The sequence below is a fragment of the Rhinatrema bivittatum genome, chromosome 4, assembly GCF_901001135.1.
Source record: "Rhinatrema bivittatum chromosome 4, aRhiBiv1.1, whole genome shotgun sequence".
NCBI lineage: Eukaryota > Metazoa > Chordata > Amphibia > Gymnophiona > Rhinatrematidae > Rhinatrema > Rhinatrema bivittatum.
Genome location: NC_042618.1, coordinates 346621892 through 346639196, shown reverse-complemented (window position 1 = coordinate 346639196; position 17305 = coordinate 346621892). Strand labels below are relative to the sequence as shown.

The 17305-nt window shown below is 44.2% G+C and overlaps 1 protein-coding gene across 5 annotated transcripts in view; it reads left to right on the top strand.

The window, feature by feature from the left end:
- The window catches only part of SPAG9 (sperm associated antigen 9), a 279218-nt gene that overhangs the window by 128989 nt on the left and 132924 nt on the right, over positions 1–17305 (top strand). For all 5 annotated transcript variants that reach the window (XM_029600655.1, XM_029600656.1, XM_029600654.1 and 2 more), the window contains 3 exons: positions 9943–10069; positions 11020–11119; positions 11653–11774. In XM_029600655.1, coding sequence (XP_029456515.1) covers positions 9943–10069; positions 11020–11119; positions 11653–11774 — 349 coding nt within the window. The remainder of the gene's footprint in view (positions 1–9942; positions 10070–11019; positions 11120–11652; positions 11775–17305) is intronic.

Genomic DNA, 17305 nt, shown 5'->3' with positions numbered 1-17305 from the left:
TTTAATCCTACTCTCTGTTTCCTGTCTTTTAACCAGTTTGTGATCCACGAAAGGACATCGCCTCCTATCCAATGACTTTTTAGTTTTCTTCAAAGCCTCTCATGAGGGACTTTGTTATATGCCTTCTGAAAATCCAAATACACTACATCTGCCGGTTCACCTTTATCCACATGTTTATTAACCGCTTCAAAAAAAATGAAGCAGATTTGTTAGGCAAGACTTCCCTTGGGTAAATCCATGTTGACTGTGTTCCATTAAACATGTCTTTCTATATGCTCTACGATTTTGATCTTGATAATAGTTTCCACTATTTTTCCCGGCACTGAAGTCAGACTCACTAGTCTATAGTTACCTGGATCGCCCCTGGAGCCTTTTTTTAAATATTGTGGTTACATTGGCCACCCTCCAGTCTTCAGGTACAATGGATGATTTTAATGATAGGTTACAAATTTTAACTAATAGATCAGAAATTTCATTTCTGATCTATTAGGTATGCATCCTAGGGTACCTAGGATGCATACCATCCGGTCCATATGATTTGCTACTCTTTAGTTTGTCAATCTGGCCTACTACATCTTCCAGGTTTACAGTGATTTCATTCAGGTCATCTGACTCATCCCACCAGCTCTTCTCCCTCCCTTGTACTATCATCTTCCCTCACTCCCTGGCATCAACATCACCTTCTCTCTCCACCTCCTCACTCCTGGAATCATCATTACCACCTTCCCTTTCCTTCTACCTCTCTCCACGACCCCTTGGCGTCTTCGCCTTCCCTCTCTCACACGTCCATCACCACCACCTTTTCTTCTACCCTTGCCTTATCACCTTTTCTCTCCTTCCATCCCTCTCCCCATTCCCGGGCATGATCACCTCTTCCCCACCTCTTTGCATCATCCTTCTCTCTCCCTTCACCCCCCCCCCCCCAATCATCACTTCCCTCTCCCCCCTGACATCTCCTACCCTCTGCCTCTACTCCTCTTCCTCACCCCTTGGCATCATCACCTTCCCTGTGCTGCAACCCCTCTCCCTCACCCTCTGGCATCAATTTCCCTCTCTTTCCATCCCCTGGCATCATCGCTTTCTCTTCCCTCTCTCTCCACTCCCCATGCCAATCACCTTCTCTTCCCTTTCTCTTCACCCCCTGGCATCACTTCTCTCTCACTCACTTCCTGGCATCATTATCTTCCCTCTCCTTCACCTCCTGACATTATCACCTTCCTTCTCTCGCCACTCCTCCACCCTACTGACATCAGTCTTTCAACTTCCACACCCCCTGACATCACATTCTTTTCCCGTTACCTCCACCACCTGGCATTATTCCCTGACATGATTATTACCTTACCTTTACTCCCTACCACCTTGAATCATCATCATCATCTTCTTCCCTCTGTCTTCTCCCCCAATCCCTGGCATCATTACCTTCTCTTCTCTCTCCCCCACACCCCTGTGGCACATTAACTGGCCCTTTTCCCACTCCACCCCCAACCCTTGAACAGCAAACGTCTGGGAGCAGGCTTACAGAGTGCTGCTTCTTCCTCCTTTGCCTGCTTCCCTCTGCAATGTGAACTGCAAAGGGCCAGCAAGTCTCACAAGCCTACAGAGCCCCGTGCAGGTTCTGTTGTAGGGGAGAACCAGCAGAGGGAAAGCAGGAGCACCTGCTGATAAGCACTACTCTCCTACTTCCCCTGCTGGAGGGAGGACATCGTGCAGGCCAGTAGGGAAACAGGAAATGAGACTGCAGTGTGCTGCGACTCCCCGGTTGGGAAATGCTGGTTTAGGCATCGTTTCATTTATGTCTTTGCAATGTCTGCCCATGGCATTCCCTTATAGGTTCTTGCAGTGAAATTCACAGACCTACAGATTTGGTTGACTCAGTTTGAGGCTCTGACAGAGAAAGTGATGACATGTCACTTGTTGACTCCATATGCTTCCTTTTCATTGTATGATTTCTCTATGTGAGATGCAGCTAATGCCAAGCTTGGTGCTGAAAAGCTTACCCACAGCATGTCAGCAAGTCAGTGATGGTGAATCTTGATGCCAATGCTTTGGTACTGATGGTTCTGCTCCATGTTATCTCAGTGCTGTTGATTCTTGGTGTCAGTATTTTTGGTGCTATTACTTCTTGGTGCTGAAGGGTCTCAATTTCAGCCTTTTGACATCAATGGTTCAGCGCTGTGTCTCTTCAGCGCGGAGTAGTCTCAGCTCTGATATTGATGCAGTCTTTCAGCACTGGTGACTTGGCATGTTCTGACAAATTCAGTTTTAGATGTTTCTTTGATTTATTCCGATCAGATGAGTTTGGTTGCTCATATTTAAGGCAGAGTTCACTGTATTCTAGTGCCCTCAGGGGCCACAGTTAGTTATATCATGCTTTGGTCTGAAGATTACAATACAATAAATACAAGTCCAAAATGTACACCTTGTGTCCTCATTTCTTAAAATGGCTCTTCTCATACCTCTCTGAAGCAATTTTAACTATTAGCATTCTTCAAGCTTGAAGTGGTGATGAGAGAGAATTTTCTTGACTGTTCATGGAGTAGACAAAACAAAGACAGGTAAAATCACGCTGGGACACTAGTGCAGGAAGGCCCGTGCATGCTTAAAAGGCAATGTTTTTAACTTTCTGAACTATGAGAGAAAAATGATCTGACTTGGTGCCATTGGATGACATCACCCATCTTGTATAGCTCTTTGTTGGGCTTGTCCGTGGATAATTTTTTTTTCCGACCCAGCAGTGTCATCCTGTTCTTTTGTACTTCCAGCTCATTTAGAAACAGGTCTCTGATTTGGAGCTATGAGTCTTCATTCACAATTACCATTTCCCCTATTTTATATCCTCCCCAGCATACCAGATCTGGTCATTGCAGTGGTCGTCTTGGAACAGGGACCATGTACCCTGCTATTATGGGCCCTAAATATGGCCACTAGGTGTCTCCCTTAAGCAATGACCATGACTTTCCCCTTCCTGCCCACCCAGGTGGCTGCAAAGTTAGCTTCTGCGGCATCCCCAGCCCGGCTGACCTGGGGAGCAAAGATCTGACTCAGGCTGGCCCGGTTTCAAATTTGAAAACAGGATTTTGCATTTATAGTGGTGAGGAGGGTAAAAGAGAAGAAAAGTGCAAATGTTCTCCTGCAGCAAAATACCCATCGTCCACACTCCAAGGTTTTGTTTTTACCAAAGAGTGGATTCTTTCCATCCCGACATGCCCTCACAAAACTATGAAATGTGAAAGTCAGAACTCCTTAGAAAGTGCGTTTATTCACATGATTAAAACTGCTTTAAAAATCATACAGCCAAACCACGGGGTTGTGGGACCATAACATTTCCCAGAAACATACTGCTGAGGACAACTTAGTTTCATTTAAGATATTAAATTCCACTTGACAAAAACACTTGTGCAAACATTTTTGCAACTGTGTAGCTCCTTGGTTTGACTGAAGGCTTTATGCTGCACTGTATTTAATTATGTGGAATAATACTGTATTTTAGGAGTTCTTGCCGATTTCAGATTTGATCTGAATTGTTCATACTCTATTTTTTTGTTTTCCCCTGCAGTAAAGCTTTTCATCCATCAGTCTTTTCTTTTAGATTAACTCTGAACTCTTTTTCTGATCAACCATGTAGTGGAAGGGAGGCCTAATGGTTAGAGTGGTGAATTGTTTGTGTTCACAGTATGGTAAAACTTTCATATAAAAACTCAGTAACAAATATTGCATAATAAATTAAAAGTACACATTTAAGTGTTAAGTAATAAAATATTCATGCAGAGGTGCACATCTGGCATAAATGCCACAGTAGATTACGCATACTAAAACTTGTTGCATCAGTCTTAATGAAATCCATAATAGATTGTGCATTTGACAAGATTAAGGCCCATTGTTGTGCATGTTAACCAGGGACCATTTCCTCAGTAATAGGCTTGTTTAAAAAGAAACAACCGTTTCAATGGACACTGAGCGACGGTATACAAAAAAATGCTAAATAAAGTTTTCAACTGATCATAAGCTCTCTAGGTCAGGGAACTACTTACTGTACCCAATTATAATAGCTTGCCTTGACCTCAGATTTGGAATGGCCAAAAATTAAACCTAAAATCCAAATGTAAGACATTTCTCCAGTACAGTTTTTATGGAGATGTTCTACTAGAATATTTATTTATTTTAAATAGAAGAGGGTCAGAGAAGTGTTTTGACCTGGGAGTGTGAAATAGAAACGAAAACTGACATATTTCTTTAATACAATTGCAGCTGAAAATGTACAGCAGATAGACTTTCAAAATTCCTGTCATTACTTTATGCATCATCGTAAATGTGCTGTATGAAGACACAATATATTAACTCTGCCGTGATGTATAATCATAGGTCATTGTTTTTTGTTTTCGTTTGGATAATATCCATGCAAACAATATGCTAAGTGGAACAATTCTGTGTCAATTCTTCAAAAAGGCAATGTATCATGCATGTAGCAGATGGACTCAGGACCAATGGGAATAGTGTACTCCTGATAGCAGTTGGAGACGGGTCAGATTTCAATCTGATGTCAGCCCTAATACATATACCCCTGCAGGAAGTGCAGCTCTTCAGTATTTTCCGTCTCCATAGCAATTAGGGACTCTATGCACGCTCGCACAGCGTTAGAGTAATTTTACCAAAGAAAACCAAAATAAGAAGAAATCTTACCTCTACAAATAAGCCCCACTCTCCTGTGGTGACACCCATTGGGTCCCTCCCCCAGTTGAGAATTCCCAAGGTGATTTCCGCGGTACCTCGGAGGTAAGCCTCGGTCCGGCGCCCGACCCTCGGCAGGGACCTAGCCCCCAACATCGGGTGAGGCTGAGAGGCAGCGAGTGCAACCTCGAGTGCGGCGGTGAAGGTATTTTCCCTCTCCCCGTGCAGCCGTAGTCCGCCCGGAACGAGACCGGGAAGCGCCGAGACAAGGTAAGGTAGAAATCTATTTAAAAGTCTCCGGTCTCCGAAGCTCGAGGAGCCACACAGGTAGTCAGCCGGGACCAGTGCCACTGGGTTGATCTGCGCTAGCAGGGCTAGACCCCGGTCAGATCAGAGGGTCCTCCCACGTGGGAGACCCTCCTAGGTGTTCGCCATATTGTCCGTGTGGTCGCCGTTGCCATTTTGCTCTGTTCACCACTCTGTCCGCCGTTCCGATCCATGCGCACAGAGGTGAGCCGTGCGCACAAATACCTTGTGCGCACAACGTCGCGCGCCCAAGTACCGTGCGCACAAGTGACGCGCATAGCCACTTGCTTACTCTGCCGGGTTTATGACTTCGACCTGTGCGCACAACAGCCCGCACATTTCCCTGAGCGTGCACCAAACCTATGTGCACAACTTCACGCACACCGGAGCGCAAAACTGTATTTTATGCACACAAGCCATGGCACCACTGGAAAATAAATTCATAGCTCAGGGCCTTTGCCCAGCATGCCACATTAGAGCTGCACAGCTTGAGGAGGCCACAGTCCTGTATATAAGGTGCGAAGATGCCCTAGGGGACCCAACTCATGGCCCTCCCCAGCCAGTACCAGGCTCCAGCCTCTCGAGCAGTACGCTGGACCTAGCATTGCACAGCGGGCCCCTCCCCTCTCAAACGGGGCTCCCCAGGGACACGGCGCTCCTTAGTCTAGACCCAGCATCTATCTTCTGGGTGGAATTCTTCAAAGGTCTGCATACCTTCGTCCACATGCAACCGGGGCCTCCTATAATACGGCCACAGGCTCCACCAGAGGACCTCAACATACCGGGTCCCTCTATGCCCAGGGAAGTGATCCCACCGCCCAGAAGCCCCACCTTCGGGGGCATGGACAACTCAGATGAGGACTCAGAACCCCTGGAGGAAGGGGAACTCCCTCTGGGGACAGAGCCCCACCGAACCATGAGACGCTTCTTCACCAAGGACGAGCTTCCAGACCTGGTCACACACAGCTTAAAAGAGCTTGCTATCCTGGGCACAAGTGCCTCGGGGTAACCTAAGATGAGAACCCACTATTAGAGGGACTCTGTCAGACCTCCCGCCATTTCCCACTTTTACAAGCCGTCCAGCAACTAATTGACCTGGAATGGGATGCCCCAGAAACTACATTCAAAGGAGGCTAGGCTTTGGCAGCCATGTACCCTCTGGACCCAGCCACCAAAGATCTCCTGGCATGTCCGAAAGTGGATGCCATGGTCTGCACGATCTCGAAGCGTACTATTATCCCGGTGGAGGGAGGAGCAGCACTCAAGGATGCTCAAGACAGACGACTGGAATCTATCCTCACAGTCCTTTGACGTCTCCTCTGTCTTCACAGATCGCGGCCTGCTGTGCAGTGGTGACACGCGCTTGCTTAGCACAGACCAGGAACAACACTCCTGGGGAGGCCCTGGAACCAGCTATATCATTCCTCGCGGACGCCACTTCTGATCTGGTACTCACAGCAGCCAGAGGAGTGTCCTCCGCCGTGGCAGCCAGAAGACAAATCTGGCTCTGAAACTGGTCGGCCGACGCATCCTCCAAAACGAGACTCACAAGGATGCCTTTCAAGGGAACACTCCTGTTCGGAAGCGAACTAGAGAAACTAGCTAACAAATGGGGCGAGTCTCCACTGCCGTGACTACCGGAGGACAGGAATAAGAGAAACCAGCGATCCATCCCCCGAACCTCCAGGGGCAGAGGATCACAGCGCTTCAACCCATATAGAAGCACATATTAAGCTGCCCGCCCCACAGGCTGGAGCCAGTCCTTTCAGAACAAGCACAACAAAAGGGGAGCAAGCTCGGGCTCAAGCCCCAGCTGCACCCCACAATGAAAATCGGCCAACCCGTCCAAAGGAAGAAGCCATAGTGGGCAGACTTGACCTATTCTACCAAAGATGGGTCGATAACTTCAGTCAAGTGGGTCCTATCCATCATTCGAGAGGGATATACCCTAGATTTCCACCACCTCCCTCCGGACACGTTTGTGGAATCTCCCTGCCACAACCTTTCCAATTCAACCGGTTCAAATTAAGTTAATCAAGTTATTCAAGTTATTCAGTCATGTATATATCCACAGTGCTTTTTGAGGAGAATACTGAAGAGCTGCACTTCCTGCAGGGTTATATGTACCAGGGCTGATGTCAGATTGAAATCTGATCCGTCTCCAACTGCTATCAGGAGTACATTATACCCATTGGTCCTGAGTCCATCTGTCTACACCAAGGAAAACGAAATTATCAGGTAAGTAATTTCTCCATTTTTGAAGAATTGACACAATTGTTCCACTTAGCACATTGGTTGCACGGATATTATCTAAACGAAAACAAAAAATAATGACCTATGATTATACATCCCGGCAAAGTTAATATATTGATTTCATACAGCACATTTACGATGATGCCATATATGAAGGTCATTATATTAGTGAATATACTTCAATACCATTTCAAAATCTTTTTGGTAAAAATCAGGGGAGATTGCCTTTTTTGTGTTTACATCTACTATCGCCTGAAACAAAATACCCACGTTGACACATTGTTCTGCTAGTTATTACTTTATGCATTTCATTTCTGTTCTGCTTTATCTGTAGCGTTGAAAGCAAATCACGTTCTAAAATATAGTAACAGTGTAAAGTGAAAACATAGTGCCAACATAGTTTTAATTACACACAGTTGTACAATATGCACAGTTATGTTAATAATGAAATAGGCATAGTTTATCTTTATCATATGGCCTGAAATGGTGAAATTAGGAACTTAATGCTGAACAGAGGGTTTAATATTGTTACCTAACTGTAGGGATCATTTTCATTTTACAAATCTTGTTCAGATGAGTTAGTGTGTACATGAGTTATGCTTACTACAACTTGGATTGTGCAAACAGGAATACAAATTTTTGAAGTAATTTTCATGTTTGTGTTGAAAGTGAGCTTAGGCGTACTTTAAAATCTTACAATTCATTCTGCAGCCTACAAAAAACATTTTCGGAAGTAGTCAGATATATTTGTTTAGATCACACATGTGGGCTCAGTGTATCATTTAAACATGTTTGAGTAACAAATGAAGAATAAAATAAATTTGCAGGAAACATTGTCCATGTCTAGATTTATTGTTCATACTTTAAGCACTGTTGTGAAGTTTGAATGCAGTGATGCAGACTGCCTCTGGCAGAAAAGATGTGATTGAAATCACAAAATCAGCTGTTTTCACAGACGGGTACTTGGCGATGGCTCAACTATATTGTCTCTTCCTAGCCACTTGAGTTGTGTTTCTAGTTTACTTTCAGACAGGCCAATGCAGTAATCTGGACATAAACTGTGCACTGGATTTCAGTGCACACTTTTAATGCCCAGATTAAATTTTAAAAAAACTCCCAATGCAGTAAGCTGATGCTATGCAAATATGCACAAGAGCTTAAAAAGAAAGGCTCATTGAGTATAAAATGTACGTTTGGCATGAGCCAAACACACATTTTAACTTGGGGGAGGAGGGACACTGCGTCCGTCCCTGACAGGCCAATCAGTGCCGTTAGCCACCTCCACCGGTTACCCGGATAAGGCTAAACGTATCCAGGTAAGCGAGGGAGGCCGCTATCACTTTCCCAGCTGACGGTGCAGTGTGGGTAAAACTCCTTACTGCATGGGTGGTAAGGTTTGCCCACAGAAAACGAGTGCACACCTGAGGGTAGAACTGTGCATTACGCCAAACACACCTATTTGCAGTGGCTTGAGAGTTTGTAGATTGATATTTACAGTGCATAGCTACAAGAAATCCACAGTCTGGCTGTAACTGGCCCCAGGCATTCTCTCAGCCTCTCTTTTTCAATGGATGGTGCTATAATAGTATTATACATTCTGACCTCGAATATTCATTTAGGTGACTTTAGTTCTGTCATATGATGGGTCAGGTTAAAGATTTATCTTTGTTCTTCAGCAGGCATGTTTTTCCCTCGATTGGGCCCCTTCTGGAAATCCTTTCTTGAAGGAATTCCATATATGCCCTTCATGCCCAGCTCACCTCCTTCTTCTGTTCTCCCTAAAAAAAAACCATTTGCTTGCTTTCTCAAATGCATGCTCTCTTGCCAATATTTTTTTTTGCATAGCCACTGCATTTCTACCATCCTGCAGAAGTGTAGAACACCCATACTTTGTTTCCTTGTTTAACCCACTTAAAGATCTAGGCAAATCTCATTTATGGTTTGTTTCTTTTATGATGCTTATGTTAGGAATATGATTTTTTTTATCCTTCTAATTAGTTTTCTGGGTGATCATGTTGAAGGCAGCATTCATGAGAGGGTGGATTAGGAATACAGAGACTTTGTGATGTGAACAGAGTTGCTATTTGTTTTCAAGTTGGTTTTTTTTTTATATGGTGGGGGTAAGATGGAATTCAGTTTTTAAAAACAGATTGTGGGTGAGTAGTTGACTTGTATATGTTCTATCTTTTTGTGGAGTGTCTAACAAATAAAAGCGCAGTCTGGTTAAAATCAGAAATTCTGTAAGCTGAAGCTAACTAACATAGCCCTCTTTCAGAATGCGTGATTTTGTAAATCTTTCGTCATTTGTCTGGCGTGCAATTTGGAGGGTTGCCCATGTCTTGAGCTATGGTGTGCTAGGGCACATCTGTGCCATAGTCACATACAAGGAATTTTTTCAGCCCACTCACTGATCTGTAAAGTATGTATTCCCTGCTAACTACAATGATATTAATACATCAAAGAAAAAAATTCTTCCTTTATTTTTAATAAGAAACGGCATTATAAAATAGATAAATAATGTATTAATAATGAAAGTTGATGGCAAGCATACCTGAGTTGAGGCACTGGAGAAACTGCCCCTGAAGAATGAATGATGCCTGGTTATGTGTACTGGGGAAGGATGTGTGTCTGTAAATAACTTGCTAAAGCAGATCTTTCTATGAATAATTCTGTACACCTCTTTATTTGTGTTTATAATTTTAAATGCCTTTACAGGATGAACTCTCTGACATTAGTCAAACAGGATCCAAGTCTACCACACCAGCATCAACCGGTGTTTCAGATATCGCTGCAGGCCCTGCTAATACTTCCCTAAAGGAGGATGCTGAAGGCTCGATGAGAAGTATAAACTTGCTGAACAAAAAAAACTGATATAAGCAAACCCACTGAAGTACAAGTGGGACAGGAAATGAGAAATGTGTCCACTGGTAAATAACCAGGATGTTCCTTTTCAGCAGAACAATTAAATCCACAGATGATAGACCACATAATTCTGTGTTACCTTGAAAGATTTCTGTGAGCAATAACTTTAGGTTTGTTCTCTCTGTCTTAATGCCCCTCTTCTTTATGTAGATAGATGGAGGAGGGGCTGCTTTAATTTTGGGGTTGTAAATTGCATGATATTCAGGCTTTCCAGAATGTTGCAGATTTAATTTTTTTTTTTTACTTAAGTTGCACTTTTTGTGACTAGTCGCAGATACTTCAAATTGTATTACTTGTAGGTATTTGACGAGTGGTGGAGGTAATATGAAATGTACTGCTGGGTAATGAGCACAGTTGCTGTGCTGAAAAGAGGCATCCTGATTATTTCTGGTTTATAAATTTCCACAGTGGTCGTGAAGTGAATTAATATAAGTATGAAACTTGCGAGCAGTAGTGCCAATGGTTGTGACTTCAACCCTATCTACTGTTCATTTGTGCATCTCATAAGCATTCATAATTCAATCACTTTAAACAGCCGAAAAAGTGGTATCAAAAGTAAATTTGTTTTCACTCGCTTCATGACTGAATCCAAGATTTGCAGAAGAATGTGATTGGGTGGTAGTGAGGCTAAGAGAAACACACTGAAAAAGCAAAATACACTGAAAAAGCAAATCCTCCTTGTTTTCCCCTCCCGGTTGATTGTAATTTCTGCCTTTAGTTACAATGTGAATCGGTATGATGTTTGCATACTAATACCGGTATATAAAAGTTTTCAAATAAATAAATAAATGCCAAAAAAGACATGAAATGAGTGTACTGTGTCTTGTGTGTCATAGCCTTCATTTATCATATTACATTTTTCCCCCAAAGGCCCAAATGAGAATGGTAAGAAATCAGAAGTTCAAGCCATTATTGAATCGACGCCAGAGCTGGATATGGACAGAGACCTCAGTGGATACATATCTACAAGGTAGAAAAGCAGTGGCTAAACGTGCTGTCTCTTATGTGCCACCAAGTGCAAAAGCCTACTCTTGCAAAAGATCCTCCCTTAAGCTCTCTTGTAACATTTAAACATTCTAAGACTGCAAACCAATTTTTGTCAGATTTTAGATACATTAATGGTCTAAAGAGAGAGCAGCTAGTGCTAAGGAGTCCATATTGATACTGGGTTAACTCTTCCCATCTTCTGTTCACCAGTCTACTGTAGCAACTATATTAGTTATAACATTGAGATCCCAACATTTTTTCCAGGCCATATATATTCCTCCTTGAGCAAATAAGAGCTGGAAATTGATGGAATCTGTCAGTATCAGCTCCTTCAGACTTCTTACCTTTGTTAGACAGGTGTGATAATCCCCTAGGTGAACATAAGCAAGGGTTTTCCATTTTGGGCTTGCAGAATAATGCACAAGCAGTCATACCTCTGTCTTGTAAAACTTGAAATCCATTATTTTAATGTCTGACCTTATTTCATGCATCACTTTTATTGCTTGCATTGTACAGTACTCCAACCAAAGGCATAGAGAACAAAGCATTTGACCGTAACACCGAGTCACTATTTGAAGAGCTGTCTTCTGCTGGAACGGATTTAATAGGAGATGTCGATGAAGGTGCGGACTTACTGGGTAAGGCAACTTGTCTTGAAGGTTTGAGGCTTTGTGTCCATATTCATGTCATACGTTCAATAAAGAATAAGCCACAGCAGGATGTGACAACATGCCTGTAGTGTGGTGTTGGTATATTGTGGTAGAAACCATAGCCCAAGCCCCTTCAGCCACTGAAAAAAAAAAAAAAGAAAACAGATGAGAGCACAATGCAGAAACTGATTGTTTTGACCTATTCTGAAAGCATAAATACCAAAGGCATAACCCATGCTTCACTGTATTAACTACAGTTTGAATGTAATAAGTATTGCCAAAATAGTCTTATTGATTGGTAGACTATCCAGTAAGGAAGTGAATCTCCAATTGGGTTGCATTTAGTGATATGAATCTATCTTTGGGGATTTCTTGTGGCTTTTTTAGAATTTAATGTACTTTATAAATATTTGTTCCCGAGTAACTAAACCCCTGCTAAAAATGGATTAAATAAAGAGTTGTCCGATTCCTCATGATTTTCCACTCTGCTTTGACACTCATAATTAAAAGTTCACTTAACATTCCCACCATGCCTTTTCTTTGGGAAGTGAGGGGAGGGCAGGCACTTGGTGGCTTCCTTCTCTGTCTCCTGACTGTTGCCCTGGGAAAACTGAAATAACATCCAATTGGGTGGAATTTACAGCACCCTCTTTTCATAGCAGAATGTCACTCCTTTTGTAGATGGCCATGAACCCCCTCCTCCCCATGATCTGAGAATCTTCTGACATCCCTAAACTCTAAGGAAGTAATTTACATGACTAAATGTAATATGCTATTGCAGCAATTTTCAAAAGCCCACACTTTGCTTAAAGTGTGCTTACGTACCAAAATCTGACAGTTCCACAGCTTGTATCATAGCATCTTTCTAAAGCCCATTTGCACATGTAAAGTGCGTTTATGTAAAATCCAATTTTAAGTGCGTAAATCCTTTTGAAAACTATCTTCCTGGTCTCCACTGACTAGGCGACTTAAGCTCAATATTTGTGTGACAGTATGCAGTTTGTCAAAGTTAAAAAGTCATCCCAAAGGATTTTAGTATTTTTAAACGAGTATGTTGGTGAAAACAGCCACATTTTTCATATAATACATTTTGGATTGAGGGACAGGGAAGGATTAGTTATCTCCAGTTATCTTTCGTCTTCAGGGGTGGGATTATTGATTCACTTCATTTCATTGGTATAACTACCTCTGCCTTTACTGCTGAATAATTATCCTTTTTAGTAGTCTGTTTGCATGTTATGGATGATGAAGAACTACGTATTCACAATTCTGTCGTGTAAAGTGTGTCAGCATGCCTAAAGTATGCCTTATGTCTTGATTTACAATTTACTCTTTTGTGGATTAGTAATAGAAATGCTCAATGCATTCTTTTGAATTATGTCTAGAACAGGATAAATACCACTTCAGCTGTTAAATGTGTAACAGATTCATGCCAGCAATAAGACAAACTGGCCTGACTATTGTACAGAACTTTTAATTGGTTTTAATGGCTATTTAATCTTGATTGATTAATATAGTTGACCCAAATGTCAGATCTGGGTATAGAAGCTAAATATGATGCACCGCTCAAGGAAGGAGACTGTTTTAAAAAGTACTTAAGTCCTTTTAAGTACACAAGTGTGTTTTCAGGGCTACGTATGAGGCAGTGTTATAATCCCTGTCTTAATACGACCAAGTTGGGCCTCCTAAAGATGATCACCTCATGATGTTGCAGGACCTGCTGGCAAAAATAAACATGGCAGCTGGTGAAAACTACAGGAAGTGCCAAAAGTTAAAATGATTTTGTCTTTCTAATATTCTTGCCTCTAGTGCACTAGAGGCAAAACATATTTTAGAAATTGAGACAATTGTACAAAAATATTTTTTCAGTTTATTTATACAGAAGGCAATTTTCAAACCCATTTCTGCAGGTAAATAGTGTTATACCTACAAACTGGCTGTTTGAAAATTGCCCTCTTCAGTGTGGATAAAAGTGCCCACAGCATTCTGTAATGCATGGAATTTTACCCGCATTGTCCAGAGGTGTTCCCTAGGGGCGGGTTCAGGTCGAAGGAGGGAAATAATGCAAATAGATGACATTTTCAAACCTACATGCATCACTTCCTAGGGAAAAAGTGCAGCAGAAAAAATGGGCACAAATCTCTATGGGTACTTTTTTTTTTCCTGGGGCAATAATCAAAGCAAAATTACCTGTTGATCATTTATATATCTTGGCAGATCACGTTTAAAAGCAATATACTTTCTCCGAGGACAAGCAGGATAGTCCTCACACATTGGTGACATCATCAGATGGATCCCCGATACAAATACTTATGTCAAAGTTTCTAGAACTTTGACTTGGCACACTGAGCATGCCCAGCATGCCCTATACCACGCGTTCACGTGGGGTCCCTCTCTAGTCTCTCTTTCTGTGGAGCTGTAAGCTTTGTGGTGTAAGTAAGCTCACTTTGGTTTTTTTGACCTTTTGGAAAACTTTTTTTTTTCTCGTATTTCTCACTTTCTGCGGGGTTTTTCTTCATGATGTTCGACACCAGGTCATTCTCAGTGCCTCCCCATAGTGTTCCTTGTCAGGGCTTTCAATGCTTCTGGTAAGTTTCCTGTCACGGTTGATTCCCCCGCGTCTGTGGTGCTTCGGTGCCCTCCAGCCATCAATGCCCGTCACCATCGATTTTGATTTTGCAGCCCTTTTATTTCGTCCCATCGTGGCCACATTTGGTTTTCGGCAATGACCCCGAGGACCATGTATATTATGGACCACTATGAGATGTCTTCTGCCTGGGGGCATCACATAACATCTGAGGTTGCTGTTTATGTGGACAGATGACCCCAAAGGGACGTAATCTTCGGTTTGATAAGATGGAGCAGCTCTTTGGGCTGAAGAAGACTGAGCCATTGGCATCAGTGGCATTGGCATTGATGGACCTCTGAGCCACACCAATGGACACTGTGACATCGACATCGGTGGGACCATCAGTGCTAGCGGTGGGTAGGGACGCAGGAGACAGACCACCATCAATCTCTTCTAGGCAGAGGACGTTGGGTTTCATGTCAGCCTCGGCACCAGGGAAGGACTGGGCTAAGCATCGAGGGAAACCAAAGAAGCATCAGCACTGGTCTCTGTCTATGCACGGTGCCCGGCATGGGGATGCACCAGCTCATGCCTCAATGCCTCCAAAGTGACCCCACGGTGAGGAGCACCAAACCTCCATTGGTGCCGGGGGTCTGTGATAGTCTCCACTGGTCCTGATGCCAGTCACCGATCCGCCTCAGGGGTCTGAAGAGGATCTGGCCACCCTTCCTTCCAGTCGGTGTTGGTATCAAGTACGTTTCAGGAGGAGCTGAAGCAGCAAGTCCAGCTGGTGGTGGAATGGGCACTGCAGGGCACCAATGGCACTGGAGCTTATACCGTCCGTCCCAGAACCACTAGTGGAGAAGCTCAGTGTGCTCATCGGTGCATTACCAACCACGCTGTTGTCAGTTCCCGGAACAGTATCATGCCTGGCAGGTCACTGAGGAGAAAGCTCCACCTAGGCTGTAGCCCCCTGTCCAGCTTTGAAGGTACCTGCACCTCTGGATGAAGGTCAAATGCCTGGGACCCCATCCCCTGAGGCTTACAGTGAAGATGACCCCTGGGGGGATGATACCTCGGAGTACTCAGATGGCTCTAAGTGTCTCCCCTCAAACTCTTCTCCGAAGGACGAGTGAAGGAAGTCTCCACCTGAGGACTTAACCTTCATAGAGTTTGTAAGGGTATGGTGGAAGCCATCCCATTTCAGTTACTGATGGAGGAGGATGCCAGGCACAAAATGCTTAAAATCGTCCAGTTCGTGGAGCCTCCTATGGAGATTGTGGTGGTCCCGGTGCACAAGAAACTTAAACTGTTGCTGAAGGTATAGAAGTACCCCCTCACAGTGCCTCCCATTAATGAGAAGGCTAACTGGGTTTACCTCGTCCAGAAGACTGCCGGATTCAATAAGCATCAGATTCCTCACCAGTCGGTGGTGGTCAAATCCGCTTTCAAGAGCCAAGCGTTCTCTGACCAATTCCTCAGCACCCCTGGGGAAGGACCACAGAGCAATGGATGCTCTTCGGAGGAAAGTGTTTCAGGGGGCCATGCTCATTACCTGCATTGCTTCCTATCAGGTCTACATGAGCCAGTACTTGCGGGACAACTGGAAGCAGATGCAGGAGGTGACCGAGCAGCTGCCTCAACAGCAGCAGGACACCCTCATGTCACTGGTGTATAAGGGCCTGGAGTGTGGGAAACATGAGGACGAGTGACCTACAATGTTTTCAACATGACATAGTGGGTCTCTGCAGTGGGAATTAGTGCCTGCAGAATGGCATGGCTGTGGGCCTCTGATCTCCGACTGGAGCTACAGGAACGGCTCGCCGACATGCTGTGTACTGGGGAGAATCTCTTTGGAGATAGGGTGAGGGATGCGGTGGTCCAGCTCAGGGACCACCATGAAACCCTTCAAATACTCTTTGCCAGCACTCTGGACACACCCTCCTCTTCTAAGAGGCCGGCAAGAACAGTACAGAGGGAATCCTCTTTCACCAGTGGAAGTACTGTTCTCCGCCCCCGTGCTCCCGCAGCTGTCCCAGGCAGCAGAGAGCCCACAAGCACCAGCCGGAGCCTCGGTCCACTCCAGGGAAGGGGTTTTAAATGGGTCATAGGGAGCGTAGGCCAGTGCCCTGTACCTGGGACATTGGACCCTCTGGTTGGGGGCAGGCTGTGGTTCTTTGCAAACCAGTGGCCCAATATAATATCAGACCAGTGGATTCTCATCCATCAAAGGTATGAATTGAATCTATTGGGTGTACCGCCAAATTGCCCTCCAAGCAAATTTTGAGGACTGGTAGCGCATCAGGAGGTTCTGCTAGCAGAGCTCTCCTCCCTCTCAACGGCCAGAGCAGTCGAGCCTATCCCACCAGGGCAAAGTGGGCAGGGATTCTGCTCCAGGTACTTCTTGATTTCAAAGAAAACAGGAGGATTCTGTTCCATCCTAGACTTAAGGGCCTTGAAGAAAAATTCAAGATGGTTTCCTTGGGTACCTTGATTCCCCCTTTTACAAAGAGGGGACTGGCTATGCTCCCTTGATCTAAAAGACACATACATTCACATCGAGATCTTCCCCAATCACAGGAGGTATCCTTGATTTGTGAGGGGGAAAACACTTCCAGTAGCAGGCAGCCCCTTCACAATATACCTGGCCGTGGTAGTGGCACACCACCACAGACTGGTGTGCATGTTTTCACCTATCTAGACAATTGGCTGGTCCAGAGCACATCTTGGGCAGGGTGTTAGTCACTAGGGTTCTTCATCAACTACCCAAAGTCCCATCTTGGCCCGTCACCTCAATTGGACTTCATAGGAACCCTGCTAGTCATGGCTCAGGCCAAGACCTTCCTACCTAGTCAAAGGGCCATCACTTTGAAGACCATTAGAGCGGAGATTCAGCAGAGCCAGCAGGTGTCAGCTTGGCACATGTTGAGGCTGTTGGGCCACATGGCTG